The sequence below is a fragment of the Geotrypetes seraphini genome, chromosome 11 (genome assembly GCF_902459505.1).
Source record: "Geotrypetes seraphini chromosome 11, aGeoSer1.1, whole genome shotgun sequence".
Taxonomy (NCBI): Eukaryota; Metazoa; Chordata; class Amphibia; order Gymnophiona; family Dermophiidae; genus Geotrypetes; species Geotrypetes seraphini.
The window spans coordinates 32,056,777-32,084,544 of record NC_047094.1 but is presented as its reverse complement, the minus strand read 5'-3'; the positions used below and the strand labels follow the sequence as shown (position 1 = coordinate 32,084,544).

The 27,768-nt window shown below is 41.7% G+C and overlaps 1 protein-coding gene and 1 pseudogene across 4 annotated transcripts in view; both read right to left on the bottom strand.

Annotated features, from left to right (window-relative positions):
* Positions 1-1,775: 1,775 nt before the first annotated feature.
* Positions 1,776-27,768, bottom strand: part of RRN3 (RRN3 homolog, RNA polymerase I transcription factor) — a 48,063-nt gene continuing 22,070 nt past the window's right edge. For all 4 annotated transcript variants that reach the window (XM_033914309.1, XM_033914311.1, XM_033914312.1 and 1 more), the window contains 8 exons: positions 27,539-27,674; positions 18,209-18,339; positions 15,393-15,523; positions 13,633-13,817; positions 12,323-12,431; positions 8,712-8,864; positions 2,350-2,440; positions 1,776-2,157 (listed from right to left, as the gene is read on the bottom strand). In XM_033914309.1, coding sequence (XP_033770200.1) covers positions 2,002-2,157; positions 2,350-2,440; positions 8,712-8,864; positions 12,323-12,431; positions 13,633-13,817; positions 15,393-15,523; positions 18,209-18,339; positions 27,539-27,674 — 1,092 coding nt within the window. In that variant the 3' untranslated portion in view covers positions 1,776-2,001. The remainder of the gene's footprint in view (positions 2,158-2,349; positions 2,441-8,711; positions 8,865-12,322; positions 12,432-13,632; positions 13,818-15,392; positions 15,524-18,208; positions 18,340-27,538; positions 27,675-27,768) is intronic.
* LOC117345894 lies at positions 9,596-9,705 on the bottom strand (annotated as a pseudogene).

The following is a 27,768-nucleotide window of genomic DNA, read 5'->3' as shown; positions in this document are numbered from 1 at the left end:
ATATAGGACAAACGTCCCGATTGTTCAAAACACGAATAATTGAGCATAGATCTTGCCTGAACAATAGAAAACTAGAAGCTCCTATGGTGCAACATTGTTTAGACACCAATCATTCCTTTATGGACATGCGATGTTGGGTCATTGAACAGTTGGTCCCATCCAAGAAAGGGGGTGACTTTAAGACACTGTTGCGACAGCGGGAACAAAAATGGGTGTTTAGATTAAAATCTATCATTCCCACAGGGTTAAATGCCAAAATTGAATGGCGCGCCTTTTTTTGAACTCGTTCCGCCTCCTCAATCATGATTGGTTAAACCTGAGTTTTTGCCTTCTTTTTAAACCCTGCCCACAACGCCGAGCCGCCATTCTGTTTTATAGAATCTGTAGAGCGGTAGCTTATGTTACATGTAAGTAACGAGATGTTATTCCTTCTTTTTTAACAACACTGAGATGAATGGAATTATACTTACATGCTTATTTGACTTTCAGTTCTAGAGACTTCCCCTGATGCAGCGATAGCGAAACAGGGCCTGTCGGGAGTCTTAATGGATGAAGATTAATATGATAATCCTATGTTATCTAACTGGATTCTTGTCTCACCTGGAGAATCGTGACTTTAAGAGATAAGTTTTTTTCTTACTACTAGTCCTTTTGATTCTAACTAATAGTCGTTTTACTAGTAGTATGTAGTGGAGTTTTTCTGACCCGGGATGTTTTCTCCTATGCTGCTTTAAGTTGTGTACGGCAGACATAGAGACCTCTTGATGAGGAAACTGAGGTCTTTTCTCCAAATAACTACATCTTCTTATCTCTAGACTGTATTTCTCCATAGTAGTGAGCATTTATTGGAATACTTTTTGGTGGTGTGTCTTAAAAAAAACACTCCACCATCTCATTAATTTATTAAGAAGGGAGGGGGGTGGGTTTCATTTTATTTAATTTATCTCATAAAATATTTGTCATTATTTTTATTATAATTGTTATGTGTATTGGGAGGGGAGGGAAAGGAGGGGTTTAAATTTTAATAACAATTATTATACATATATTTCAGTTATTATTGTTCATAAATACAGAATAATATATTGTATTTACAGTGATACATGAAAGGAATTCAAGTGTATGTTTTATGAGATCGTTTTAAATTTCTATGTTACACTTGTGGATGTATGAAAATGAATAAAAAAAATTTAAACCAAAAAAATACTCCACCATCACAGTAATGTTTTATGACACAAACACTGGTCGCATAGACTATGCCTTCATGTGTTAGAGCCCTCTATGGCAACCAGCTGGCGCAGGATCCCATGGGACTTGCTGCAGATTAGAGAATGATACGGGGACAAATTTTTTCCCATCCCCACACATTTCCCTTTCCCTGTTTGTATTGTCGCTGTCCCTGCCCCATTCCTGTAAGCTCTACTTTAACCACACAAGACTTGAACAGTTATGATTTTAAAGTGTTTGAGGCTTGTGCAGATGAGGACAAAGCTTGCAGGAATGGGGCAGGGATGGGAAAAAACTTGTCCCCGTGTCATTCTCTACTGCAGACAAATGTGCTAATCTTTAGTAAAAAAAAACAACACAAAAACCCTTAGTTTCCCAAAATACTGGCTGGAGTGACTATCTTGAGCAAGATAAACGTAGGGGGTTGTCCATGTGCCTTAACTTAGACAGCCATCAGGAGAGGTACAACTTTTTCTGGGGCTGTATGCCATACAAAGACTAAACCAAAAATAGCCACCGATACACAAATAACAAACCAAGGCAAAATAGTATTATGATAAAAAATTAAGCGTTCTTCTATTGACACAAATTGTAGAGGCAGAAATTATACAAGTGTATCAACGTTCTTATCATATAAATCTAATATAAACTGCAATCTCAATTCTAAATTCTCCAACACAGTTCAGTTTTATACAAGGTGACGTCCATAATTATGTGAAACATCTGATGGCCATTTGCTCTTGCTTGTTGTGATCACACTTCACTTATGGTTTTCTTTTAGAAGTGCCGATGCAAGAATGTTACTGGTGGTGATCCCACACTACTTGCTGGGCTGAGATGTGAGTCGAAGGAGCCTGGGGTGATTCCCACCACTTTGTCACTTTGTGGTGTCTCATCTTTTAGAAAATCATCTTCATCTGCCACTGCTGCACCCTGCAGACAGAACAGAAATATGTATAACACATACTTCTCTCTCCAACAGATTTATTCCCAAATAAAAAGGGTTTAACAAAAAAATAAGTACAGTAGTTCCTTATTCTTTTCAGCTCTCCAGAAAAAAAAAAAAAAAGTTTCAGATGTTCTGTATAGGTGTAGATTTAATCCAATAAAGACACTTTTTTTTACCTTTTCAATTAGTTTCTGAAACTCCTGAAAACTTTCAGCACTGGAGTCTTCTTCCCAAACCTGATATATGGGATCAATGGCCTTCTTTGATCTGGTGATACAGGGAAAGGAAAGTTTGTATAGGTCCTGCCAGTATACTGTTTCTATTTACAGACCTATGTACATATACAGATTTTCTGCAGCTGCTCATTTTTCAAGGTTTTGTATCTGCAAGGATCAGAAACCCATTCACACTGAAACAAAGTAAACACCTCAGGAGCCACTGCATAGAAACCCAATTCAGAGGACTCACGATTCATGTGGATCCCAAATACTTTAACCTAAGCTTTCCTTCTAGTGCAAAGGGTACAGTAGTCTTGACAAGTGGGACATACCAAAGCAGTCCCCTGAGTCTAGGGCTGGTCAGATGAGCCTGCTGTAAGCACCGAGAACACAAAAGCTGTGTCCAGTTGTGCTCCCATGTCCACTCTGTAAAACTTTGTAAAAGTATGAAGGGTAGACCAGGTCACTGCTCTACAAATCTTCTCGGGTGAAACTTCCCATGAAGAAGCCACGCCTCTGGTGGAATGTGCTTTCAAAGAAACTGGCAGCTATTTACCATAGCCAATGTATGCAGATGAAATAGCCATGCAAATCCATCTGAACATGAATGCCTTCGAGGTAGGCCTTCCCCATCTACTAGGGTTGGTTAACACAAAAAGGTGATCTGAAAGATGAAATTCATTCGTCATCTCGAGATAATGGAGAATAACTCACGTCCAGTAATGCCAAAAATCTTTGTCCTTTTTCTTTATTCCTGAGTCCAAAACCACTTTTGTTAGAAAAGAAAACACCGTACAGAGACACACGCCCACCTCCATAAATCTGAGGAAGGGCTTTCTGCATGATGGTCAAAACCCTTCTTCAGCAAGCCAGATAGGCTACAGATTTCCAACTCGCTGCCCCCCGACGATGTTGCCTCTCCCAGACTAAGAAGTGTTTCATCTTCAGATGAGTGATATATTTTCTTAGAGATATTGATACTCGGGTTTTACAAGCTACGTAACTTAACCGTTTTGAATTACTTACAGCTGAGCTGATTGCTATAATGTAGCGAGTTTGGGATTTAATCATTACCTTACAGGACATTTTTGAACGTTGTCATTGAAATTACTGAATATCTTGAAAACACTGAAAGTATCTCTTTTGAAAAAGATTATACCTCAATGTATGAGAGTGATTTATATTTGTACAGAGTTTTTTTTATAAACCTGTGATGATGTGGGGAGCTTAGGGCACTTGTGTAGTCCCGGCAGCCCACAATTGAGGTTTATTTTTTCTCCGTTTTTTAATGATTTTGTCAACAGTCCTTTTTGTTATTGTGGTATGAATGAATCCCTGCTGCTATTATTATTTACAATACGTTTGTAATTATATTTTGTTTTGATCGAATACGATTGGACCTCTGATATATTTAGCCTCTCCCAGCCAGCCATCAGAGACATACTAGCTCGCCACTGTTGGACTGTGGGTCGCGTGGTACCAACCCAGTGTCGAAGAATTAGTTTTTTAGTGATTCCCAAAGCCATTAAAAGAAAGCGCCTCCCCGGTTCGCTAATACCCGCCTCCGATGGTTTGCCTATTTTCTGTCTGCATTTTGTATGTGCCTTTGTATTATGTATTCTGCTGTATTCTCGCTTGGTTGCATTTTTTATTTTCTCTTGTGCATTGATCCTTTAATAAACATATTTTCAAAAAACAAAACAAAACAAAAAAAACCCTTCTTGCCGAGGCAATAATCACTATGAAAACTGTCTAAACTGTAAGATCCAGTGATGCATTCTGTAAGGGTTCATATAGGACCTTATAAAGGGCCTGTAGAACAATATTAAGATTCCACATTGGGAGTGGTTGTCTCACAGGAGGATGCAGCTGTAACACTTCCTTTAGAAATCTGTTTATGTCAGAACAGGTGGCTATGGACCCTTTCTTCAAGTGAGCTGCAAAGCACAAGAATCCTGCCACCTGCACCTTGAGAGAACCAACCGCTAGGCCCTTTTCCAGACCATTCTGAAGAAACGACAGGATTATGGATATGGGAACCATAGACAGCTCTACTTTCCATTCAACACACCAGCTCTGCAAAGTCTTCCAGTACTTACCACAAGCCGTGACAGTTGGCTGCACACTCAAGAGCCATGCTGTAAGCCCAAATCGTTCTAGATCCTCCAGGGCAATTGGTCCCTGTGACAGAAATGTTGGAAGTAGAAGCCCCAGACATTTGTCCCATTGTAGCCACACCAGCTCTGCGTACCATGGATGACGACGTCAATCTGGCATCACTAGAATCATCAACCTCGTAATGGGTCACTATTCTTCAAATGACCTGGCCTACCCACTGGCCACAGGGGAAATACATACAAAAGCTCTTTTGTTGGCCGAGGCTGGACTAAGACATCCACGCTGGCAATCCCGGCTCGAATTGTCAGCTGAAGTACCAAGAGACTTTCCTGTTGCCCACTGATGCCATCAGGTTGATTGTTGGACTTCCCCCAATGCTTTACAATTTTGTTGAAAGCACAGTGGGACATAAAGACTTCTCCCCCGGGTCCAGGGACTGGCAACTGAGAAAGTTGGCTTGAACATTATTCATTCCTGCTACATGTGCCGCTGATATAGCTTCTAAGTGGGTTTCTCCTGAACGAAACAATAGGGCCTCCAGTTTTAATGCAGCACTCTTGGTGCCTCCTTGTCTTGTGACATATGTCACCACTGTGGCATTGTACAGGGACATTTTGAAGGCCTGCAGTGCTAGCCAAAAGGCTCTCGGCTCCAGTTGATGAACCAGTTTCTCTGAGAGGGTAACCAGCAGCCCTGAACTGGGCGACCCTCGCAATGACCTCCCCAGCCGCACAGACTAGCATCCATCGTCAGTATCATTCAAAAGGAGATGCAGAAAGGTAAGCCCTTGGATAGCGTCTCTGCCCAGAACCACTTGTTTTAAGCCATTTTCTTCTTATTTGTGCTAGTTACAATTTTTTCAGCTACAGTGGCAAAATAACACTCAGAATTTAGAAAGTTGGCTAGTTTGAGAACATTTTAGCACTCCCTTATATAAATATATATATATATTTATTTTATGCATGACTTCAGCAACATTGTGGACTAATAAATGATATTTATTTCATGTATTAAGGGGTTCCCCTGCATATTTATGTCATTCTGATTTATTTTTCCAGTATATGCTTGATTACCATAATATACTGTATAGTCAAATATAAACTGATATTTTTTGTCAAGAAATAAAAAGGGCCAAAAATGGGGGTCTGAGTTTATATTTGAGCCTCTCATCTTTCCATGCTAGCCAATGACTAGCATTTTTCTTCAACCCCACCCCATTCCTCCTGTTGTAATCTTTTTTTACTTTGAAACAATTTTTATTGAACAAACCAAAAAAAAAAAAATCAGATAATGAACACAGTAGAAAACACAACATTTGTTCAGGAACTATACAGCAAGTATCCCCCAATCCCAACACCCCTCCCCCCTATATTCTACCCTTCATAACAAGATATACCAGAATATACAAATGAATAGTGAGCTGTCAGAAGAACCAAGCACAAGAGATGACAGAAGAAAAATACTGCATGCAGGAGAAAAGAGTTACCAACAATATGGTAACAGAAAAAGGAAGCAAGCATCCCAACCCACTTAATGGAGGAGGCCTGAACAAGACCAAAGCGAAAGCTGGACACTCAGAGCCCTGGACTCTGATGAGCCCCAAGAGACAATGCTTAGGGCCTCCTCCCCTCCCCCCCCCCCAAAGAACAGACCAAGCTGGTGAAAGGCCACCCCAAGGCTGCTAACCCGACACCACTCAAGGCAAATTAAACAGGCAAGGTATTAAGGATCTGCTGTAGTCTTTATCGCCATTGCAACCAACATTTCTTGGTTAACCCCACTCCCCCTGACTCCCGATGCCAATTGCTGGAGTGTCGCTCTGGAATAAGTTGTCAGGACCACTTCAGTTTTAAGAAATTGTTAAAATCCAAGCTGTTTGTGGATGCTTATATGTAAAGCCAATACAGGTTCAGGATTCGACATAAGTAGTTTCTGTACTGGTTTGACCACCTATGCCAGAGCTAGCCTGTTAGCAGGGTTTGTTATGCAGTGAACGGCTTGTTTGGAGGGAGGGAGTGGAGTTTGTTACTCAGTCTTGGAATGAATGGAAGTTTGTAAATTCTTAAGTTTTGATTTGTAATTTATGTATATTTATTTTATGGAAACTGCTTATAATATAGATAGTATATATACATTTTTAAATAAAATTAAAAAAAATGTGATAGCAACCAACATTTCCCACCTCCAACTTCCTCCCAGCAACCAACATTTCTTTCCAGACCTCCCCTAGCAACCAACATTCCCCCCCCGTACTTTCCTGATCATCCAATAATCAGCTCTTCACTTACCAGGGATTTTTGGAAAGAAATGCTGCGAGGAGGTTGGAGGCAGGAAATGTTGGCAGCTGTGCTGGTGTCAGCGTCACGGGACCCCAGGGAAGAAGGAGGGAGGGAAGAGAAGAGAGGAGTGTTGCTGATCTGGGGAGAACATAGATATACAGAAGAGTAGGGCCAGAGAGAATATAAACCCCCTCCCTTTTTGGGGGGAGGGGGGAACTTTATCTTGGTTTATACTCGGATAGGTTTGTGTTTGAGTGTATGCAGCATGTGAATTCTAAACTAAAATTTAAAAAAAGCTGCTGAAAATCAGGAGCCATTGGGTACAATTTTGTTATAGCCTTGGAAACCCTCAGACAGCTCTCAGGCACCTCCCAGTGCTCCGTCAGCATAACAGTTATCTCTGGATGCGAAGAAAAAAAAAGTGTGGACTTGGCCTTAGAGCTGCTCATAAGCAATATTTGAGCTGTGGCAGTCTGCAGGAGTTCCAAGTTTAATTTCTTCAAAGATATATAAGCTTCAAACATAAAATTTACAAAATCAGAGTCAAATCCCTGACCCGGATCTCTAGAGGATCATAAGAACATAAGCAGTGCCTCCGCCGGGTCAGACCATAGGTCCATCCCGCCCAGCAGTCTGCTCCCGCGGCGGCCCGAACTGTATGAGAATTTCTGGTGCGCTTATGGTTTCAGAGGCATTTTCACACTTGCATTCTGCTGTCAATGCTAAGTCACCATTCGAGGGCTCTACAGGGGATTTATGCCCCAATAAATGAGCTTCCTGCGATGACCCTGGAGCGACCAGAGGGGGCTAAACCCAGTGCTCTCGCCCTCTCCTCACATGCTCTGTAGCATGTGGCACACAGACACTCCCTCAGCCAGCCATACAGAGCAAATCTTACATAAACAGGGGTCATACAAGAGCTTTCAAGATGAAATTGGGCATTTTGGAACCAAAAAAAGGCCTGGAAAAGCTGTAATAAAATTCCAGACATGCAGGGAAGGTGTTTTTTGTGGTGAAGAACCCTAAAGGAATCCCCAGATACCCTCAAAATTAAATTTTCAGGAATTTTTCCCCCCCCCCCCCAACACACACTGATGTCTCTCATAGACAGTAATGCACTGTACTTGCAGATCTGGAAGGTGCTGAGCCTACTTTAGCTCGCACTGCTGGACTGGGGAGATTTCTGCCTTAGACAAGCTGGCAAATTCCTCCATGTACTTGTCTCTTCAGACTACCATTTAGACAGACTCTAAGTGCTGAAACCCTCACCCCACTAGCTCCTCACGAACCTTCAGAGGAGGGGTGGGGGGGGGGAGAAGACACAGCTGGTACCCACTACAGTCCTCTGGACCAATACAGGGACACTCAGCCTGTGCTCCAGGGCCTGATAAGTGAGCAGTGAGTGCACTCCCAGGGAAACTCTCCCCAAGCTGCCTTTAAAGGTTGTGCAGGTTGGTGATGCAGGGTCTCTGCAAAAGGGTTGTTTCCCTTTCCCCCTTCCCCCAGCTACAGCCCTCTGAACATTGAGGCTGTATCTTCTCCCAAGCAGAACTGTCCCAAAATTTCTGATAACTACTCTAGCACAGACCCCTCCCCCAAAAAAAAAAAATCAGATGCAGAGCAGAAGAAAAAAAATAAATAAAAGGCACCTTCTCAACTTGCTTGATGAAGGAAACACTGAAGGACTGAGGCCCTGCCCAGGGACACAAGGAGGCGGAGCTCGGAGTTGAGCTATGTAGATGATGCCTTCTGCAATCCTCATGGTTAAAGGGAAAGAACCCACTTGTCAAGACTACTGTTCTCTTTGCATTAGAAAGAATAATATAAAACACTTTCAAGAGAAAAATTTTCCTATACTACAGTGTTTTTGCTGCCCAGTTTCCTTTCTCCATCTCACTTCTGAGTATGATGGGAAATTTGCACCTTTTCAAAACGCAGGAGTCAAACGGGAAAAAGCTGTCAAGAGGATTAATGCATGTCTGCACAGAGTCTCCACTCGTGCTACTTCTGATGACTGGAATAAATTGACGGTTGTTTTTCTCAATAATAGTGTAGCAGAAAACCAGCTGGTACTTCCTTAAAGAAAAAAAAAAATGCATGTAATAAACTCTAAATGCCTGGGTATACGTTTATACATATGATACATATCCAAAATGTGTGTCAAAGTGCCTTTGATGTGATATATCCTAAATAAAATATTTACTATATAAAGCAATGTTTAATCTTTCTTTTAACTATAGAGCACTTCAGTGGTTGTACTCAGTGTGAAAGAAAACTACACAGAGTAATTGATAAGCCAAGATCTTCATCAGCCCATTATATATGTTCATTAATTCAGATAAACTTATCAATTCTTCAATACAATACTTATTTTAGTAGTGCATGCCCTTTATAGGATAGCACTAAGGAGGAATAGGTGGTGTAGTGGTTAAAGCTACAGCCTCAGCCCCCTGAGGTAGTGGGTTCAAACCCCAAGCATCTTCCTGTGACCCTGGGCAAGTCACTTTATCTTCCACTGACCCAGGTACCGTACATTAGACAGATTGTGAGCCCATCAGGATAGAAAGGGAAAATGCTTGAAGTTCCTGTATGTAAACTGCTTTGAGTGTGGTTGTATAACTCCAAATTAGCGGTATACAAGACCCATTTCTAGCATGTACAAGTGCATGCTTTTACGGGACTGCATGTAGGCATGCTTCTGGGGCAGGGCAGCGGATGATATGCATTCTTTATAATATGCCTGCTAATATTTACACCTGTCCCAAGTATGCATAAATGAATGTAGCTTCAATCTAGCTGAGATTTATGGTGGTTTACCCCAAGAATTTGATAAAGGCGCACAGGTTCCTCTGTGTCTTTATTAAACTGATAAGAACAGATACTACACTTGATCTTAGTCAAAAGGCAGAGAAGCGATCTTGTGTGTCTTAATAAAATGGGTGTCTCCTTTACCTCCAAACCTAGTTAGCTTACCCTCTGTGTGATCTTCAGTGTTTGGACTGGAGGTAGATTTAGGAGCCTTTTTATTAACCTGCTAGGTGCTAACATGCATCTACTACAAGAAAAACAGCCTAATACAGGACACACTAGAGCAGGGGTGTCCAACCTTTTGGCTTCCCTGGGCCGCATTGGCTGAAAAAAATGTTTCTGGGGCCACACAAATGCACAAACACTGCAGCAAGAGAGAGGAAGGAGCCTGCAAGATGGTAAACACCCGGGGGCAGAAGAGGAAAACACTGCATCGCCCTCGACTGGGGCCGCACAAAATACTTCATGGGGCCGCAGGTTGGACACCCCTGCACTAGAGAATTCTGGGTTAATTTTGCCATTTCTGCACACTAAGGATGTGTATTAATTTTTTTTTTTGAGGGGGCAGTGAGTAGGCGTGGATGTACCAATCATCTAGTGTGCTGACACTATTGACACGCTGTGTGGTATGTCAAAGTCGGTCCTCGAGGGCCGCAATCCAGTTGGGTTTTCAGGATTTCCTCAACAAATATGCACGAGATCTATTTGCAAGCACTGCTTTCATTGTATGCTAATAGATCTCATGCATATTCATTGGGGAAATCCTGAAAACCTGGCTGGATTACAACCTTCGAGGGCCGACTTTGACACCTGTGGTAGAGCATTCATAACAGGGGAGCCCTTAGTACCTCCTAAATAGGAGGCAGAAAGTTCTGTCAGGTTAACTGTTTAAAATGGCTGCACACTAATGCTAACATAAGCGCACGGACAAAAAAAAGATAATTTTATTTTAAAGGCTGTATTTTTGGCCTTGCTAGAAATGTGCTTAGCACGCAGTAAAGACCTGCGTAAGGATGTACTTCTTAGCACAACTTTACAAACCCAATTTCAATATGAGTTACATTCTGGCACTGTAGTTAAATAATAATAATAATAATTTATTTGTTTGCCGCCTTATCGGAGAGGTTCTAAGCGGCTCACAACACAGGAAACAATACATACGATTCCATCAAAGTATCCTGGTGAAATGCGACAAGGAGCTATACATACATTTCAATAGTACATCAGAGTAAAAAGCAGGTCATATGGATAGAAATGCAAGTGATAAAACATAATTAAGTTAAAAGAAAACATTAAGATATCAGCTTATTAAATAAATAAGTCTTTAACAATTTCCTAAAATCTAAAGAAGAAGAAGCTTCTAACATCACTTTTACCAAGCCAAGTATTTAATTTGGCGGCCTGGAAAGAAAAGGTTCTATCATGGAACTTCTTACAATGGCAGGATTTTACAGAAGGATATGTCAATAACTGGCAATTTAAGGGGGGGGGGGGGCTGCGGGGCAGGAGGGCTTGGGCTCCCTCCTGCCTTGATAGTGTGTGTGTGTGTGTGAGGGGAGTGATGTATCACGACAGGAGAGATTGGCCATCTCCCCAGCCGCAATGTGATCATTCCTCTAACCGAACTGCCACAACCCGCGGCAGGAGAGATTGGGCATCTCTCCTGCCAAGGGTCACGGCAGTTCGGGTAGAGGGGTGATCGCATTGCGGTATGGGAGATGAGGCATCTCTCCTTCCACGATGGTTGCGGTGGGGGGAGGGTAGGTTGCCGAGCCGCTGAACTGATCGCGCCAGCCACGGTCAGCTCAGCAGCCCCTTTTCGGCACTTATACCTATTTTGACTTGGTCTAAGTCAAAACGTATAAGTGCCGACTAGACAACCTGCGTAAAGCTTTGGTTATACCTGCTGCATGCCTTGGTCTAGGTTGGCCCACCTCCTGCCCTTTCCCCTCCTCTAAAAACGCCTCTTTTTGCTCTATGCGTTTAGAGGCAGGGGAAAGGCCTAAGCTGGTTTTAGATACGTCTAAAACCAGCTTTGATTATGAGTACTTGGATGATCAGGCTTTTTGATCGTCCAAGTACCCATTTAGGCCACATTTAAGGCCACAAAGATCATCAGTGGAAAAAGCAGGACTTGAACTTCGACTCTTCTGGTCCTGAATCCACTGCTCTAACCACTGTCCTGTGGGGGCTCCTGACTAGGGTTACTAGACGTCCGGGAAAATCTGGACATGTCCTCTTTTTAAGAGGACTGTCCAGGTGTCCTGAGGGATTTCCAAATCCCAGCAGTTTGTCCGGGTTTTGGAAGTCCCCAACCTCAGGGCCGCGTCTGGAGGGCATTTGTACACGCGTGGATGTTGACGCAACTACATCATACACATGCGTGTGACATCATCGCGTCAACAAACACACATGCCCTCCAAACGTGGTCCCAAACTCGGGGAGGTGGAGCTGGAATGGGGCGGGACTAGGTGTCTTCTTTTTTTAATAGAGGAAATCTGGCATCCCTACTTCGGTCCCTTTATATGCCGGCACATGAAATAACCACAATCTCATTCTCCCCCTTCCCCTGCAGTGGCTGCTCCTCATTTTAGACCTATGAAAAGAATCTTTTTTTGAATTGAGATGTACTGGAGGTGCTGTACTACTAACCTTAACACTGTCCCAAATTTTAGAAGGCACATCACAAAAATACTTATCAGTAGAAATGAAGGGTTTCAACATGCCTAGTGATGGCAGCAAAAAGGTTCACCACGGAGGGTAAGCAGATCTTCAGGGGATTCAACTGGCACATAATAATACGCTCGAAATTCAAACTCTGCAGGTATGCCAATCCTTCAGAAATACAAAAGGTTTCAAACTTGTGATTGAAAAAGGCAGAATTAAAGGCTTATATTGTCATTGTGGAGCAAAGGATGAATTACACTATTTTGTATTGAAAAGCAGAGCGCCTCGCTGCTTAAAAAACCCAACTATTTTCAAATTAGACACACAACAGAATTTTTTTTTTCCCTTCCTCCCTATGATCTGTAGAAATAAAAGGTCAGCAAATTAGCTGATTTAGCGCACACTAAACGTTAATGAGTCCATAGACTGCATTGGACGCATTAGCGTTTAGCGCATGTTAAATCGGCTGGCACGCCTTAGTAAAACCTAAATTTCTCTCTATCCATAAATAAAATCACCGTAACACATTTCACACTTGCTATTGAGCATGGTGCGCCCTATGTGAAGTCAAAGCAACATGACAAGGTTAATGAAAAGGGTGATACTCCACAATATAGAAAACCTACAGGCATTGCCCCAGGAGAATGAATACTGTGATTTGTTTTTCTACAACACCAATACTTTCTTTCTAACAACCACCCAATCTGAAGCAAAAATTAATGAAAAGCAAGTTTCTAATAGAAGTTCAAAGAGAAGAGAACAAAAAAAAAGGGCACAAATCCTTGAAATATACCAAAAAGAAAACGTATTTTGTTTCCATTCTAGAAGCAGCTTAAAATAAATATTCTTCCTGGCTAGGAAGAACATTGGGTATATACTTAAATATAAACCAAGATTTTTGGGCCAATAAATGGCCCCAAAACAGGAGTCTCTGTTTATATCCAGGTCTTCTGGTTTGTGTTCTCCCCCACCCCCCCAACAAGACCTGTTTCAGGCTTCCCATGGGCCTGCCTGAAGCCCTGGTGGACCAGCAGTGAGCCTTCCCATGTCCTGTCCCAGCTGACTCTAAACGACCCTGTCAGGCACAAACTGCATGCATTAGGGAAGCCTGGCAAGCAGGGCTGCATCTCTGTGTCCTGCAGTAGGATAGAACAAGTTATCATGGTAACAGCTACTTGTCATGTTTACAATCACAGAGAAAATGTAGAACTCGGGCTAAAATTCAGAAGGCCATTGAAATTGAAGGGGGGGGGGGGGTCGGCAGAGAAAACTTATTCAAACATCTGCAAACGAGCTGAGTTTGTCACGGCCAGCTATTATGATGCACAAATATCAGTCTCATACTTAAGTTGGGCCTAATCACTCTTACCTTTCCTTAAGTTTCCTTCCAAAATCTGCTTATATCGAAATATGAAAGTGTAAAAGACAGCCTGGCAGGCAGAGTAAAATGGCCCATGGTAAGTTACATCACAAAATGCTCGGCTGCCAGCATCCTGGCTATTAATGTATATATGCAGCCAGTTAACCATCAAGTCCAGGCAGGCTCTCACCGACCTGAGGGAGACCAAAAAGCAAAGAAAAAAAATTCTTATTCACAATTTTGAAAAAAAAAAAGAAAAAAAGGGATCAGCAGTATTTGTATTTCATTCTCGCTCCTAATATCTCTGCTTCTCTCCTAGGCTTCATTTTGGCTACTGGTTGGGGCTGTGGCTCATGGGGGTCACTTTGTGCCCTGAGGGTGTCAAATTTAGGTGGCCAGGTCACTTGGCCCTGAGGCGATCCCTTTTATTTCTGGCAGTCCTTTATGTACCTCAGCCCCTGGTGCTGTCTAGGGGGTCTTCAGTACCTGGGAAAAGAGCCTCATGTTTTATCTCTGTAAAAAAAAAAAAAAAAAGGAGCAAAGTCTCTGGTTTGACAGAGCTCTGTAGTCTCTCTTTGTTTTGTGCTGTTTGACAGCAGACAGGCTTAGCCTTGCTAGTGGCCATATTTTTATTTATTTTAAGCACTTATTACTCGCCTAATACCTAGAGGGTTTGCAATAATTAATAAGGATTTGTCAGGATATAAGACTGCACATAACATCAAAACAAATTACATAACAATAATAGCAGCTAGCAAATTCTTCCTCTACATGAACTTCTCTGGACTAGTGCTGCCCGATTCACTTCAGTGAATCGATTTGAATCGATTTGTTTCCTCCAAAAATCAGGCTCACCAATGCAGTGAACAGCCCTCACCCTGGTGAGGCCTAACATACCTCCAGGGCCTCCTAAAGCAGCAGTAGTGGTAGACAGCTAGCAGACGCAGGATCTGAACACGCTTGTTCGTGGCCTGCCCCGCAGGGGCCTTCCCTCTGCCGTGTCTAGGAGGGATTGCATAGCTAACATATAGGCTCCACCAGAATTCTGAAGTTCTTAGTCTTTATCCACCTGCTGATAAATGCACATAACCTATTCATCTAGGCTGGTCTCGAAGTGATGCGGCAGAGGAAAGGCCCTACTGGGGCTGGCTGGAAGCAACCTGTTTACTGGTGCTTCCTCTGTTCACTGGCTGCTGCTACAACTTCGGGTTAGTGAGGGAGGGAAGGGGTTTGTCCGGACGCTCTGCTGCTTCGGGAAGGGAGGGGGGGATTGTCAGGACTGGCTCTACTGCTTCGGGAAGGGAGGGAGAAGGTTGTCAGGACCAGACGCCTGCTGCTTCTGGAATGGAGATTTGAGGCTGCCATGATACTTCGAGAGCTGGAGGGAGGGAGATTTGTGGCTGCTGCTGATGCCTCTGGGGCTGGAGAGAGGGGGATTGTTGGGTCAGAAGCACCACTTTGGACGTTGTTTGAGGAGTGCGGGAGACAATTTTTATTTTGCCGGTTGGTTGAGAGTGCTGGTTAACTGAATACAAGTTAACTGAGATTCTACTGTATTTGTTCTTGTGGTTCCTGAATGTCTGCAAAGCATCATTACTGCAAAATTCAACAAATCCCAGTAATCCTGATCCGGTTGTTAAATTGTTTAATCAAAAGCCTGACAGCACAACCATGCTTTGGCTTTCCTATGAAAAGTAAGGTAATTTGTTTTTGTTGTAAGACTTAGGGAACTGAGTTCCAAAGAACAGGAATATAAGCAGTTTACTTACACAACAGGAAGAAACTTGGCCCGGGCTAAGAAACCGCCAATATAGTTGCAAGTGGCTTGCCTAATAACTGCTGGATGATTTGGATTTTGAAGTTTCTTCCAAAGATGTTCAAGAAAAGCTTCAGCAAGTCCCTGCAACAGAAGATAAAACCATAATGGCACTAGAGCTGCTCCAAAGATTCCTCAATGTCACTCTCCCTCACAACCAGGTATTGTCACACTAGTCGCAACTCCATCAAAAATTTTTTTTTTTTTTTTCTTTTATAATTTTTATTCATTTTCAAATTTTACATAAAGTGTACAAAATATTAAAATACAATTGATGAATACACAATATCACTTTTATACCTAATACATCATATTTTAAATATATTTTTATCCCCTCTCCCTCCCCCCACCCTTCTAGTACTTTCCAATCATACATTACATATTGTATATCATATTATATCATATTGTGTAAAAATTATTTTCACTACCCTCCCCTTCATGTGTGTCACAAAGAAGATATTGAAAAGAAGAAAAGAAGAAGAAAAATCCTACTATTTATTCATTGCAATATTTTGTCAATGGCCCCCATATTTTTATAAATTTAGTATATGTCCCTCTTTGTATTGCTATTGCTCTTTCCATTTTAAATATATGACATATTGTATTCCACCAAAATGTATAATTTAGGTTATTATAATTCTTCCAATTGTTGGTTATATGCTGAATGGCAACCCCTGTCATGATTAATAAAAGCTTGTTATTTTCTGGTGAAATTTGACTTTTTTTTCTCATCAAAAATTACAAAGACTAGGGGGACACTATGAAGGACCAATTGGAGGAAATTTTTCTTTCACTCAGAAAATAGTTAAGCTCTGGAATGTATTACCAGAGGATGTGGTAAAAGCAGTTAACATAGCTGGTTTTAAAAAAAGAATTGGCCGAGTTCTTGGAGGAAAAGTCCATAGTCTGCTATTGAGACAGACATGGGGGAAGCCACTGATTGCCCTGGATCGGTAGCATGGAATGTTGCTACTATTTGGGTTTTTTCCAGGTACCTGTGACCTGGATTGGCTACTAAGAAGATGGGATACTGGGCTAGATGGACCACTGGTCTAACCCAGTAAGGCTATTCTTTATGTTCTTACTTTTTTATTAGACTAACATGATATATTTCTGACTAGCTTTCAGAGTGAAAACCTCCTTTCTCACATCTGGACATTATGAGCTAAAGTTGATAATATCAGAATATATAAGTGAATCATAAAAACATTCCAATGACAGTCTCAATGGTCTTTAACATCTGGCCTGTCTCTACAACATGGCACTCTTGAAACAACTAATGGAACCTACCTTACAGAATGCTCAAGCCCTTGTACACATGCTTATGTGGAAATGGAAAAATATACCAAAGCTGACTCTTCTTGGAACCTTTTCCCATCCCCTGAAGTAACTAAATGGTATAACTTGGTGAACAAATTCATGAAATATGTGAATTCACCCTCCAAAAAATTAACCATCGGATGATCCTCAGATTTTTTCATATCTCCCCAAATTTGAAGTGGACAGAGCAAAACCAAAAGGTCATCAGAAGGTGGATTCAAAAATTTTTTTTAAAACCTATCAGAATTCTCATAAACATCTGAAAAATTGGTGCTCATGGCAACTGATATGGGACTAGGGGAAACTCAATGAAGTTACATGATAATAATTTTAAAGCAAATAAGAGGAAATTTTTTTTTCCAATCAATGAATACTTAAGCTCTGGAACTCATTGCCAGAAGATGTGGTTACAGCAGTTAGCATGCATGGGTTTAAAAAAAGGTTTGAAAACTCCATAGTCTGCTATTGAAACAAACATGGGATAAGCAACTTTTGTCCCTGGGATTGGTAGCATGGAATGTTGCTATTCTTTGGGTTTCTGCCAGGTACTGTCACATGGATTGATCATTGTTGGAAGCAGGATACTGGGCTAGATAGACCATCCGTCTGCTATGGCTATTCTTATGTCAGTCTGTGAAGGGGATCACATAAGCCTGCCTCCTTCAAAATCAGACAAAACCAGAAGAACTAGTTAACGAGGACTGACTGACTGATTTTAGAAGAACAAAAGTTTTCAAGATAAACTTTTATAAGCTACAAGTTGTTAATCCTGTGGTGTTTCAAGGACAAGATCAGCCAGTTGCTTCCTTCAAGGAATTACAAGAGCATATATACAGTCCCCCTTATTCTTCACTTCATGGACCACATTCACTAGGGGGCTAGTGCTTTAAATACCAGACTGAAGGAAAATTCACACCCAATAAGCTGTTGTGGCGAATACAAGGGTGTCAGGTCAAAAGCGCGCTGGGACAAAGGCACGAGCAGACAATTGAGCGCAGAGCGGAGGTGCGCGCTGAAGAAAATTATTGTTTTTTGGGCTCCGACGGGGGGACGTGGGGGGGGAACTCCCCCACTTTACTTAATAGAGATCGTGCCGCGTTGTGGGGGCGTTGTGGGGGGTTGTAACCCCCCACATTTTACTGAAAACGTCACTTTTCCCTGTTTTTAGGGAAAAAGTTAAGTTTACAGTAAAATGTGGGGGGTTACAACCCCCCAAACCCCCCACAATGCCGGCGCGATTTGTATTAAGTAAACTGGGGGTGCTCCCCAACAAAAACCCCCGTCGGAGCCCCTAAAAACAGTAATTTTCTTCAGCGCGTGCCTCCGTCTTGCGCTCAGTTGTCGGCGCGCGCCTTTGTCTTCCGCGTTGTTGTCTATGAACTGAATACAAGCAGTTAGACCAAGTGACAGAAAGAATGAAGAAACTAGTTCCCCCCATATCTCACTCACCAATTTGAAGCTACAGATATAAAACATGCAGAACTGCATGGATGAGCAGGCATGGGTCGGTAGGATGAGCTTGTCAAACACAGTTAACAGATCTCGGTACAGGTCTTTGGCTTTGTTGAGATCGATCTCACCTGCAAGCAACATAAGTGATTAAAAAAAGAACAAACAACTTACTTCCCTTAATTTAAGAACATATATTCTGCTCTTTCAATCACTATTACTAATCATTTCTACAGTGCTACTAGGCATACACAGCACTGTACACATTATATGCAGGCACTTTCTCTGTCCCTAGTGGGCCTACAATCTAAGTTTTGTACCTGGGACAAAGGAATAAAGTGACTTTCCCAAGGTCAAACAGAGCTGTAGTGGCAATTGAACCCAGTTCACCAGGATCAAAGCTCACTACACTAATCACAAAGCTACAACACTGATTCACAAAAGGCAGATTTCATTTACTAAAGAACATAAGAATAGCCGTACTAAGTCAGACCAATGGTCCATCTAGCCCAGGGGTAGGAAATTCCGGTCCTCGAGAGCCGTAGTCAGGCCAGGTTTTCAGGATATCCACAATGAATATGTATGAGATGGATTTGCATGCACTGCCTCCTTGAGATGCAAGTCTATCTCATGCATATTCATTGTGGATATCCTGAAAACCTGACCTGACTGCGGCTCTCGATGACTGGAATTGCCTACCCCTGATCTAGCCTACTATCCTGTTTCCACAATAATCAATCCAGGTCACAAGTACCTAGCAGAAACCCAAATAATAGCAACATTCCATGCTACCGATCCTAGGGCAAGCACTGACTTTCCCATGTCGGTCTCAATAACAGACTATAGACTTTTTCTCCAGGAACGTGTTCTAGAGTTTAACTATTGACCGGAATGAAAAAATATTTCCTCCTATTGGTTTTAAAAAGTATTTCTCTATAACTTCGAGTGTCACCTAATCTTTGTAATTTTTGATGGAGTTAAAAAAAACAAAAAACACACGATTCACTTGTACTCATTCTATGCCAGTTCAGGATTTTGTAGACCAGTCATGTCTCTCCTCAGCTGCCTTTTTTCCAAGTTGAAAAATCCTAAACTCTTTAGTCTTTCCTGATATGAGAGGAGTTCCATTCCCTTTAGCATCTTTTCTAATTCCGCTATATCTTTTTTGAGATATGGTGACAAATACTGTGTATAATACTCAAGGTGAGGTTGTGCCATGGAGCAATACAGAGACATTACAATATTCTTAGTATTATTTAATATCCCTTTTCTAATAATTCCTAGCATCTTGTTTGCTATTTTGGCCACCGCTGCACATTGGGTGGAATGTTTCAGAGTACTGTCTACAATGACACCTACACTTTTTTTCTTGGAAGCTGACTCCTAAGATGTACCCTAGCATCTGGTTAACTATGATTTGGATTATTCTTCCCAATATGCATCACTTTGCATTTGTCCACATTAAATTTCATCTGCCGCTTTAAATTTCATCTGCCCAGTCTTCCAATTTCCTAAGATCTGCCTGCAATTTTTCAGTCAGCATGCGTTTTAATAACTTTGAACAGTTTAGTGTCATCTGCAAATTTAATGAGCTCACTTGTTGTTCCAATTTTCCAGATCATATGTAAATATGTTAAATAGCACCGATCCCAGTACAGATTCCTGCCATACATCTGAAATCATAACACCCCAATAATAAGAGCACATTAAAAAAAGTACAATAGAAAACATCCATCTGCCTAATAAAAATTGCTCAAAATAAACCCAACCTACCAACTCTTAACTCTGCCAGGTCACAGAATCACCTACATTATAGCAGTCATTCTCTTCAATAAACTTAAAGGATATCAACAACTATTGGTTCGATATTCAAAGCTATTTAAAAACATACTAACTGTGGCTGGCTGAATATTGACTGGTATGTTTTTAATTGGAAGCAAAATCCTTTTTAGGTCCAATTCAAGCAGGTTCCAAAAGTTGGACCGTGCTACCGTGTTTCCCCGAAAATAAGACCTACCATGATTTTCGGGGTAGGTCTTAATATAAGCCCTATCCCAAAAGCAAGCCTAACCCAAATGCCCCTGGATTCGCCGACAGCAGTGCTTCCCCCCACCCCCCACTACGCAGCCAAAGCCCTTCTGACCCTTCCATCTTTCCACCTCTCCCTCCCATCCAAACCCCGCCAACCCTCTGACCATGAGACCTACAAAGAGCAGCGTCGGCAACACTCTAAAACAGGCTGCTTCGTGGCCTTCTCCCGCCAGGGCATTCCTTCTGCCGCATCACTGATTATGTCATCAGTAATGTGGTGCACGGAAGGCCCCGTAAATCTTCTGTTCTAATCTCCTTAGACCTTACATCCTCCTTTGACACCATTGATCATTCTCTTCTTCTCAACAGACTTGAATCTATTAGTATATCTGGCACTGTTCTACAATGGTTCTCTTCTTATCTTCACAATCAAAACTACAGTCAGTTTCAATAATGCTATTTCCTCTATGATCACCCAAACATATGGGGTTCCCCACAGCTCGATCCTTTCGCCCCTTCTTTTCAATATCTTCCTGATCCCCCTCCTCATCCTAGCTAAATCCTTAGGCTTTACAGTATTCACATATTACCGTATTTTCACGCATATAACGCGCGCGTTATACACGATTTTACAAACCGTGCATAACCATGCGCGTTATACGCGTGAGCGCGTTGTACAAATTTTTTTTTTACATAGTTTCCCCCCCCCCCCGACGTCCGATTCATCACCCCGAAGGACCGCTCGCACCCCCACCCTGAAGGACCGCTCACACCTCCACCCTGAAGGACCGCTCGCACCCCCACAGCCTCCCACCTCCCCCTCCCGCATGGAGAAGCTGCCTACCGTTGTTTCCGGATGCCAGTGAACCCAGCTGCTTCCTCTGCCGGCGGTCCTGCCCCTTCTCTGAGCCCTGCGCTGCGCTGCTTCCTCTTCCGGCGGTCCCGCCCTTTCTCCGACGTCAGAGAAAGGGCGGGACCGCCGGAAGAGGAAGCAGCGCAGTGCAGGGCTCAGAGAAGGGGCAGGACCGCCGGCAGAGGAAGCAGCTGGGCTCACTGGCATCCGGAAACAACGGTAGGCAGCTTCTCCATGCAGGAGGGGGAGGGGGAAGGCTGTGGGGGTGCGAGCGGTCCTTTGGAAAGGAGAGTCGGGGCGGCATGCGCGGTATACATGTGTGCGCGCTATAGTAAAATTTTTTTACATAAATTTCTGTTCCCCACGCGCTATACCTGTGTGCGCGTTTTACACGGGTGCGCGGTATATGGGTGAAAATACGGTACATCCCCTGAAGAAATAAATGAGATCAACCTCAAACTTCCTGGCTCCAACAAAATAAACTGACACTTAACATTTCTAAAACTACAGGTGTCCTCTTCCCCACCTCTACAGATGAACATCTCTGTGCTCCCATTAACATTGATTCCTCTTCTATTCAAATGAACAATAAAGTTAAACTTCTTGGCATTATCCTCGATAAACATCTTACATTCCATCAGCAAATCAGTGCCGTAACACAAAAATGCTTTCACAAACTACGACTCATCTGCTCTCTTCTTTTCTCGACTCTCCCTCAATATGCTGATCCATTCCTTTGCTATTTTGACCCTAGACTACTGTAACGCTCTCTCCCAAGGAATAACCCAGAAAGAAATTTGCTGCGTGCAATTAATACAAGACACTACGGTGAATTTAATCTACCGTGCAAAAAAAATGTGATCACATCATTCCTCTCCTCCGCAAAGCACACTGGCTGCTCATCACACATCGCCTTACCTATAAAATACTAGTTCTTGCCTTCAAAACAAAACACTCCCAGCACCAGCTTTCATTGATAAACTTCTAATTCCATATATATCTTGTAAGACTCTTCGATCTAGTAATCAAAATCTAGTCACAATCGCTTCGATAAGAGAACTCTTATACAACACTACCCGCAAATCCATCTTCTCTGATACTGCTCCCACCTTGTGGAATGCCCTTCCTGCCGACCTTTGATTAGAAAACTATTTAGATAAATTTAAAATCAAACTCAAAACCTTCCTTTTTAAAGACGCCTACACCCTGTAAACCCTGACTTCAACGACAGTTGTTCCTCTTTTGCAGAACTTCTTTTACAATCAAACGCTTCTTTTGAAGTGACCCCCCCTACCCAAATGTTCTTCCCCCTTCCACTTTCCTCCCTTTATTTTTATTTTCCATCTCAATGTATTTAATAATTTTCCTCTCCCCATTTTTTCCCTTTTGTATCATGTACGTCAATGCATAAGTGCTTCCCTCCTTTTAGCTTAGACATGCTTTTATTTTTAAATTTTTATATTCTATTTTATTGTTAACCATTTAGATACCTGTCTGATAAATGGTATACCAAAAATAAATTGAACTTGAAACTTGTGAAAGGGTTCTGCTGCACAGGGGGATGGGAGGGAGGGATAGAAAGATGTTGCAGAGGGAAGGCACAAGGAGATGGGTGAGTTGGGAGGAATGATGCTGCACATATGGGGGAGAGAAAGGAAAGAGGAAGAATTGGGGTGAAGGAGAGGAAGGGAGAGATGATCATGTACATGAAAAAAATAAGACCTACCCCGAAAATAAGCCTTAGTGCGGTTTTTGGGCCTAAAATTAATAAGACAATGTCTTATTTTCAGGGAAACACAGTATTAAAAATGACCTGCTTCTAGTTCTTTTAAAAAGCATAGGGTTTTTTCCTATATGAACAGAAGTCGTAGCCTAATTCATGACTCCCAGTGACGTGACTTTCTCCCTATGATAAGTCCTACACTATGAACATTGCAGCAAGAAATCTTATCCTGAACTTTCTAACCACTTCTTTATTGTATTTTTAAAATATAGAAAATAATTCTAAATAGAAAATTCACACCAAAGAGCTAGAGTTGTTTAAACATAGCATTCCACATAAAATTTAATTTACATTATAGCATCTAATCCCATAGACATGACTTTAGAATTCCATACACAGACCTTCAAGAACATCATTTAAATGAAGTGCCACTTTCAAAAACTTCTCACCTAGAGGCAAAGCCTACATATCTAATTTTCAAAAGGAAGTATGCAGGTACTTTCTCTTTGAAAACTACCATGGAAAACTACCATGAAAAGTACCTAGGATCTTTGCACCCGATTCTCGAGTAGGCAAAATTTCAATTAAATATATGATGCCCACATTTGAAAATACAACCGGAACACTTTAATTTCCAATCCTGCCAAAAGAATGCCCCAGAGAATGCCCCCTCTTATCTAAATTCAGCTAAATGTACATCTGCTGTGAAACTGTATTCATACCTTTAGCAACAGAGGGGATGGACAATATTTTTCAAGTCAGTTTAACCAGGTAAATGGCTAGTTACATTACAAATTTCTATTCTGCCATTACCTTTCGGTTCAAAGCGGATTACAAAAAAAATTATGGAAGAAGGGTTACAACGTTAGATCAGAGAAGGTTTCCAAGAGAGGGAAAAGTAGGATCTGGGGTTAGGGAGGGGATGGTAAGAGGGGGGTTAAGCTTTATCATGGTATTAAGCTTTATTAAGGGATTTCTTGAAGAGTATAGTTTTTATTTCCTTTCTGAACATCTTTTAGTCTGGGGTTGTTGTCAATAGGTTGGAGACTTGGTTGTCTATCTTTGCTGCCTGAGTGGCCAGTAGTCCGTTGTATAGTTTTTTCCGTTTTACTTCTTTGATTGGGAGGTAAGTGAATGGGGTGTGTGTTTTTCTATGGCTGGTAGAGGTGGTTTGGATGAGGTGGTCGTTTAGGTAGGTTGGGCTGTCTCCATTTATAGTTTTAAATAGTATACAGTAGAATTTAAATTGTATTCTTTCCTGGATTGGAAGCCAATGAGAATTGATGAATGCCTCAGTAATGTGATCATGTTTTTTCAATGAATAAAAGTTTTTGAAAGTGCCCTCTGAGGGTCTGACCACAGGTGGTATTCTTTTCCTTAGATAAGGACATAGAAGGATACACCGTGCGGCATTCAAATTAGCAAGGCTAACCATACTTTCAGAGTATTTTTATAATCGGTGCTGGTTCAGTTTAACTTGGAGGGAGCAGAAAGCACAGTTACTTAACAGGTGTTATCCAGGGACAGCAGGCAGATATTCTTAACGCATTATTATTATTATTATTATTAATAAATTATACATTCTGGTGGAACTCGGTATGTCACATTTACAAAATGGAGAAAATTTTGGCTTTACAACAAGGAAATATTAAAAATTTTAAGAAAATATGGGATCCATTGACTAATTATTCTAGAGATCAGATATCTTAACACATTGATAATAGTAATATAGGGTTAGGGTGGGAAATATAGATATTAATATGAAAGAAAAATGGAAAAACAATTAATAGGGGAAAGGGATGAATATCTATGATATGAATTTGTACATACATATATATTTTATTATACATTTTATAATATGTGATTCATGTATTGAAAGAATGAAAATTCTATAAATAAAAAGTTAAAAAAAAAACAAAAAAAAACGCATGGGTGACGTCACCGACGGAGCCCCGGTACGGACACTTTTAACTAGAAAGTTCTAGTTGGCCGCACCGCGCATGCACGAGTGCCTTCCCACCCGACGGAGGAGTGCGTGGTCCCCAGTTAAGATAAGCCAGCTAAGAAGCCAACCCGGGGAGGTGGGTGGGACGTAAGAATATCTGCCTGCTGTCCCTGGATAACACCTGTTACGGTAAGTAACTGTGCTTTATCCCAGGACAAGCAGGCAGCATATTCTTAACGCATGGGTGACCTCTAAGCGAACAGAGAGGGAAGGAGGGATGGTTGGCCATTAGGAAAATAAATTATGTAACACAGATTGGCCGAAGTGTCCATCCCGTCTGGAGAAGGTATCCAGACAGTAGTGAGTAGTGAACGTGTGAACTGAGGACCAAGTGGCAGCCTTGCAGATTTCCTCGATGGGCGTGGGACGGAGGAAAGCCACAGAAGCAGCCATAGCTCTGACCCTGTGGGCCGTGACAGCACCTTCCAGTGAGAGACCGGCCCGAGCATAACAGAAAGCAATGCAGGCAGCAAGCCAGTTGGAAAGCGTCCGTTTAGAGACAGGACGATCTAGACGGTTAGGGTCGAAGGACAGAAAGAGCTAAGGGGACGAGCGGTGAGCCCTGGTACGGTCAAGGTAGTATGCAAGGGCACGCTTACAGTCCAGCGTGTGCAACGCCTGTTCCCCAGGATGAGAATGGGGCTTAGGGAAAAGACAGGCAACACAATGGACTGGTTGAGGTGGAAGTCCGAGACCACCTTGGGAAGGAATTTAGGATGGGTACGCAGGACCACCTTGTCATGGTGAAAAACAGTGAAAGGTGGGTCGGCAACCAGTGCATGCAGCTCACTAACCCTTCTGGCAGAGGTGATGGCAATGAGGAAAAGCACCTTCCACGTAAGAAATTTGAGCGAATTTGTGGCAAGAGGCTCAAAAGGAGGTTTCATGAGGGCTGATAAAACCACATTCAGGTCCCAGATGACTGGAGGAGGCTTTAGAGGTGGTTTGACATTGAAGAGGCCTCTCATGAACCGGGAAACCAGGGGATGAGCCGTGAGAGGTTTTCCGAGGATAGGCTCATGAAACGCAGTGATGGCACTGAGGTGGACTCTGATTGAGGTAGACTTAAGACCAGCATCGGACAGAGAGAGCAAATAGTCCAGTACAGTTTCCACCGCCAATGAGGTGGGATCGTGGTGATGTAGTAGACACCAAGAGGAGAACCGGGTCCACTTCTGATGGTAACATTGGAGGGTGGCCGGTTTCCTGGAGGCATCCAAAATACGACGGAAGAGAGATAAATTTTCAGTTGAGTTCTGAAGTATTTATAAGAACAAGCTCCAAGCAATAACAATCAAAATTCTCTGTCGCGTGAAGCTGCTTGGAATGCTAAACTATGGTCCAGAAATTTTACTTTTACAGCCCTGTACTGACGGAAAGGTGAATAGGGCATGAGACTTTCTGCTATTTTTATACAATGCTAGGGAGAATCTGTTAACCATATAAAACGGAGCAGTACCATACATAACCTTATAGCAAAAGCAACCCAACTTAAACAGAACACGAGCCTCCATTGGCAGCCAATGCAAATTCACAATAAAATGGAGTCACATGATCATATTTTTTAAGACTGTAGATCATTCTAATTGCTGTATTCTGAATCAGTTTGAGTCAAACCATGTCTTTCTTGGGAATTGTTAAATAAACAATATTACAATAATCCAAAAGATTCAATAATAAAGATTGTACCAGAAGTTTAAAAGCAGAAAACTCAAAAAAGGTTTAATGGTATGCAGTTTCCATAGCGTGTAATAACCCTTATGTACCACAGTATCTATTTGTTTTTTCATAGTCAGATGCTGATCCAAAATAACTCCCAATATTTTAATACAGGAGGCGAGCCTTTTTCAAATGAAGGAAAACTCCAGAATGAGAAATATGAAGTTAAGAGGTTATAGGTACAGGAGTAATCTAAGGAAATACTTTTTTACAGGAAAGGGTGGTAGATGCATAGAAAAGTCTCCTGGTGGAGACAAAGACTGTGTCTGAATTCAAGAAAGCATGGGACAGGCATGTGGGAACTCTCAGGGAGAGGAGGAGATAATGGATACCATGGATGGGTAAGAGTGGATGGGCCATTTGGCCTTTATCTTCCATCATGTTTTTAAGAGAAATACACTGACCTTTTTAAAATCACACAGAGAAACACTATTAGAGTCCACATCAGAAGCTATATTCATAATTTTTAAAAAATATGGGGACCATTGGCTAGTTTCTCTAATGATCAGATATCTTAGCACATGGTAGAATATATAGGGGGTTAGGGAGGGTAATTCAATTTAATGTATTTGGATGTAGAATTACTGATAAAAAAGGGGATTTTTTACTTTATATTATAAGAGTATTTGAATGTAATTCAAGTGATATGAAATAATTGTACTTAATATGTATTTTTCACTTGATATAAGAAATGAAAAAGAATAAAGATTTACAAAAAAAAAAAAAGAAGCTGTGGCCAAGAGGTACCAAGGATTTTTCCTGTAGAATATACCAGGAGCAACAGTTTAGCATATCTGGTCCTAGGCGATGATCCTTGAAACACCTCTTTTTTGTATAGCTAAATAAAGCACTAAGTTTTAGCTGAACCCTGCCCGAGTTGTAATGTAAAAAATAAAAACAATGCTGCTAATTAGAATCTTTCCTGGCATGGATAGCAGGGTATATACCCCAACCCCATTTTGACAGATAAACTGAAGTCTGATATGGATAGCTCATTACCATTTACATGACAAATGTCTTTGATGTAGGAGAAGAGAATGGAGAGCCCAATATCCAAACGCTCAGCTGTGGGGTGGGCCATCGTCTCGTTTACCGGAGCCTCCAATCTGTTCACATGAATTTCTTCATCTTCATCCTGCCAAAAACACAGCATAGTCATGGCTTCTATGATCAATTCAGTGATCTTGCAGTAACAGTAGTGGTTTCTTAAATTTGGGTTTTGAAAAGCT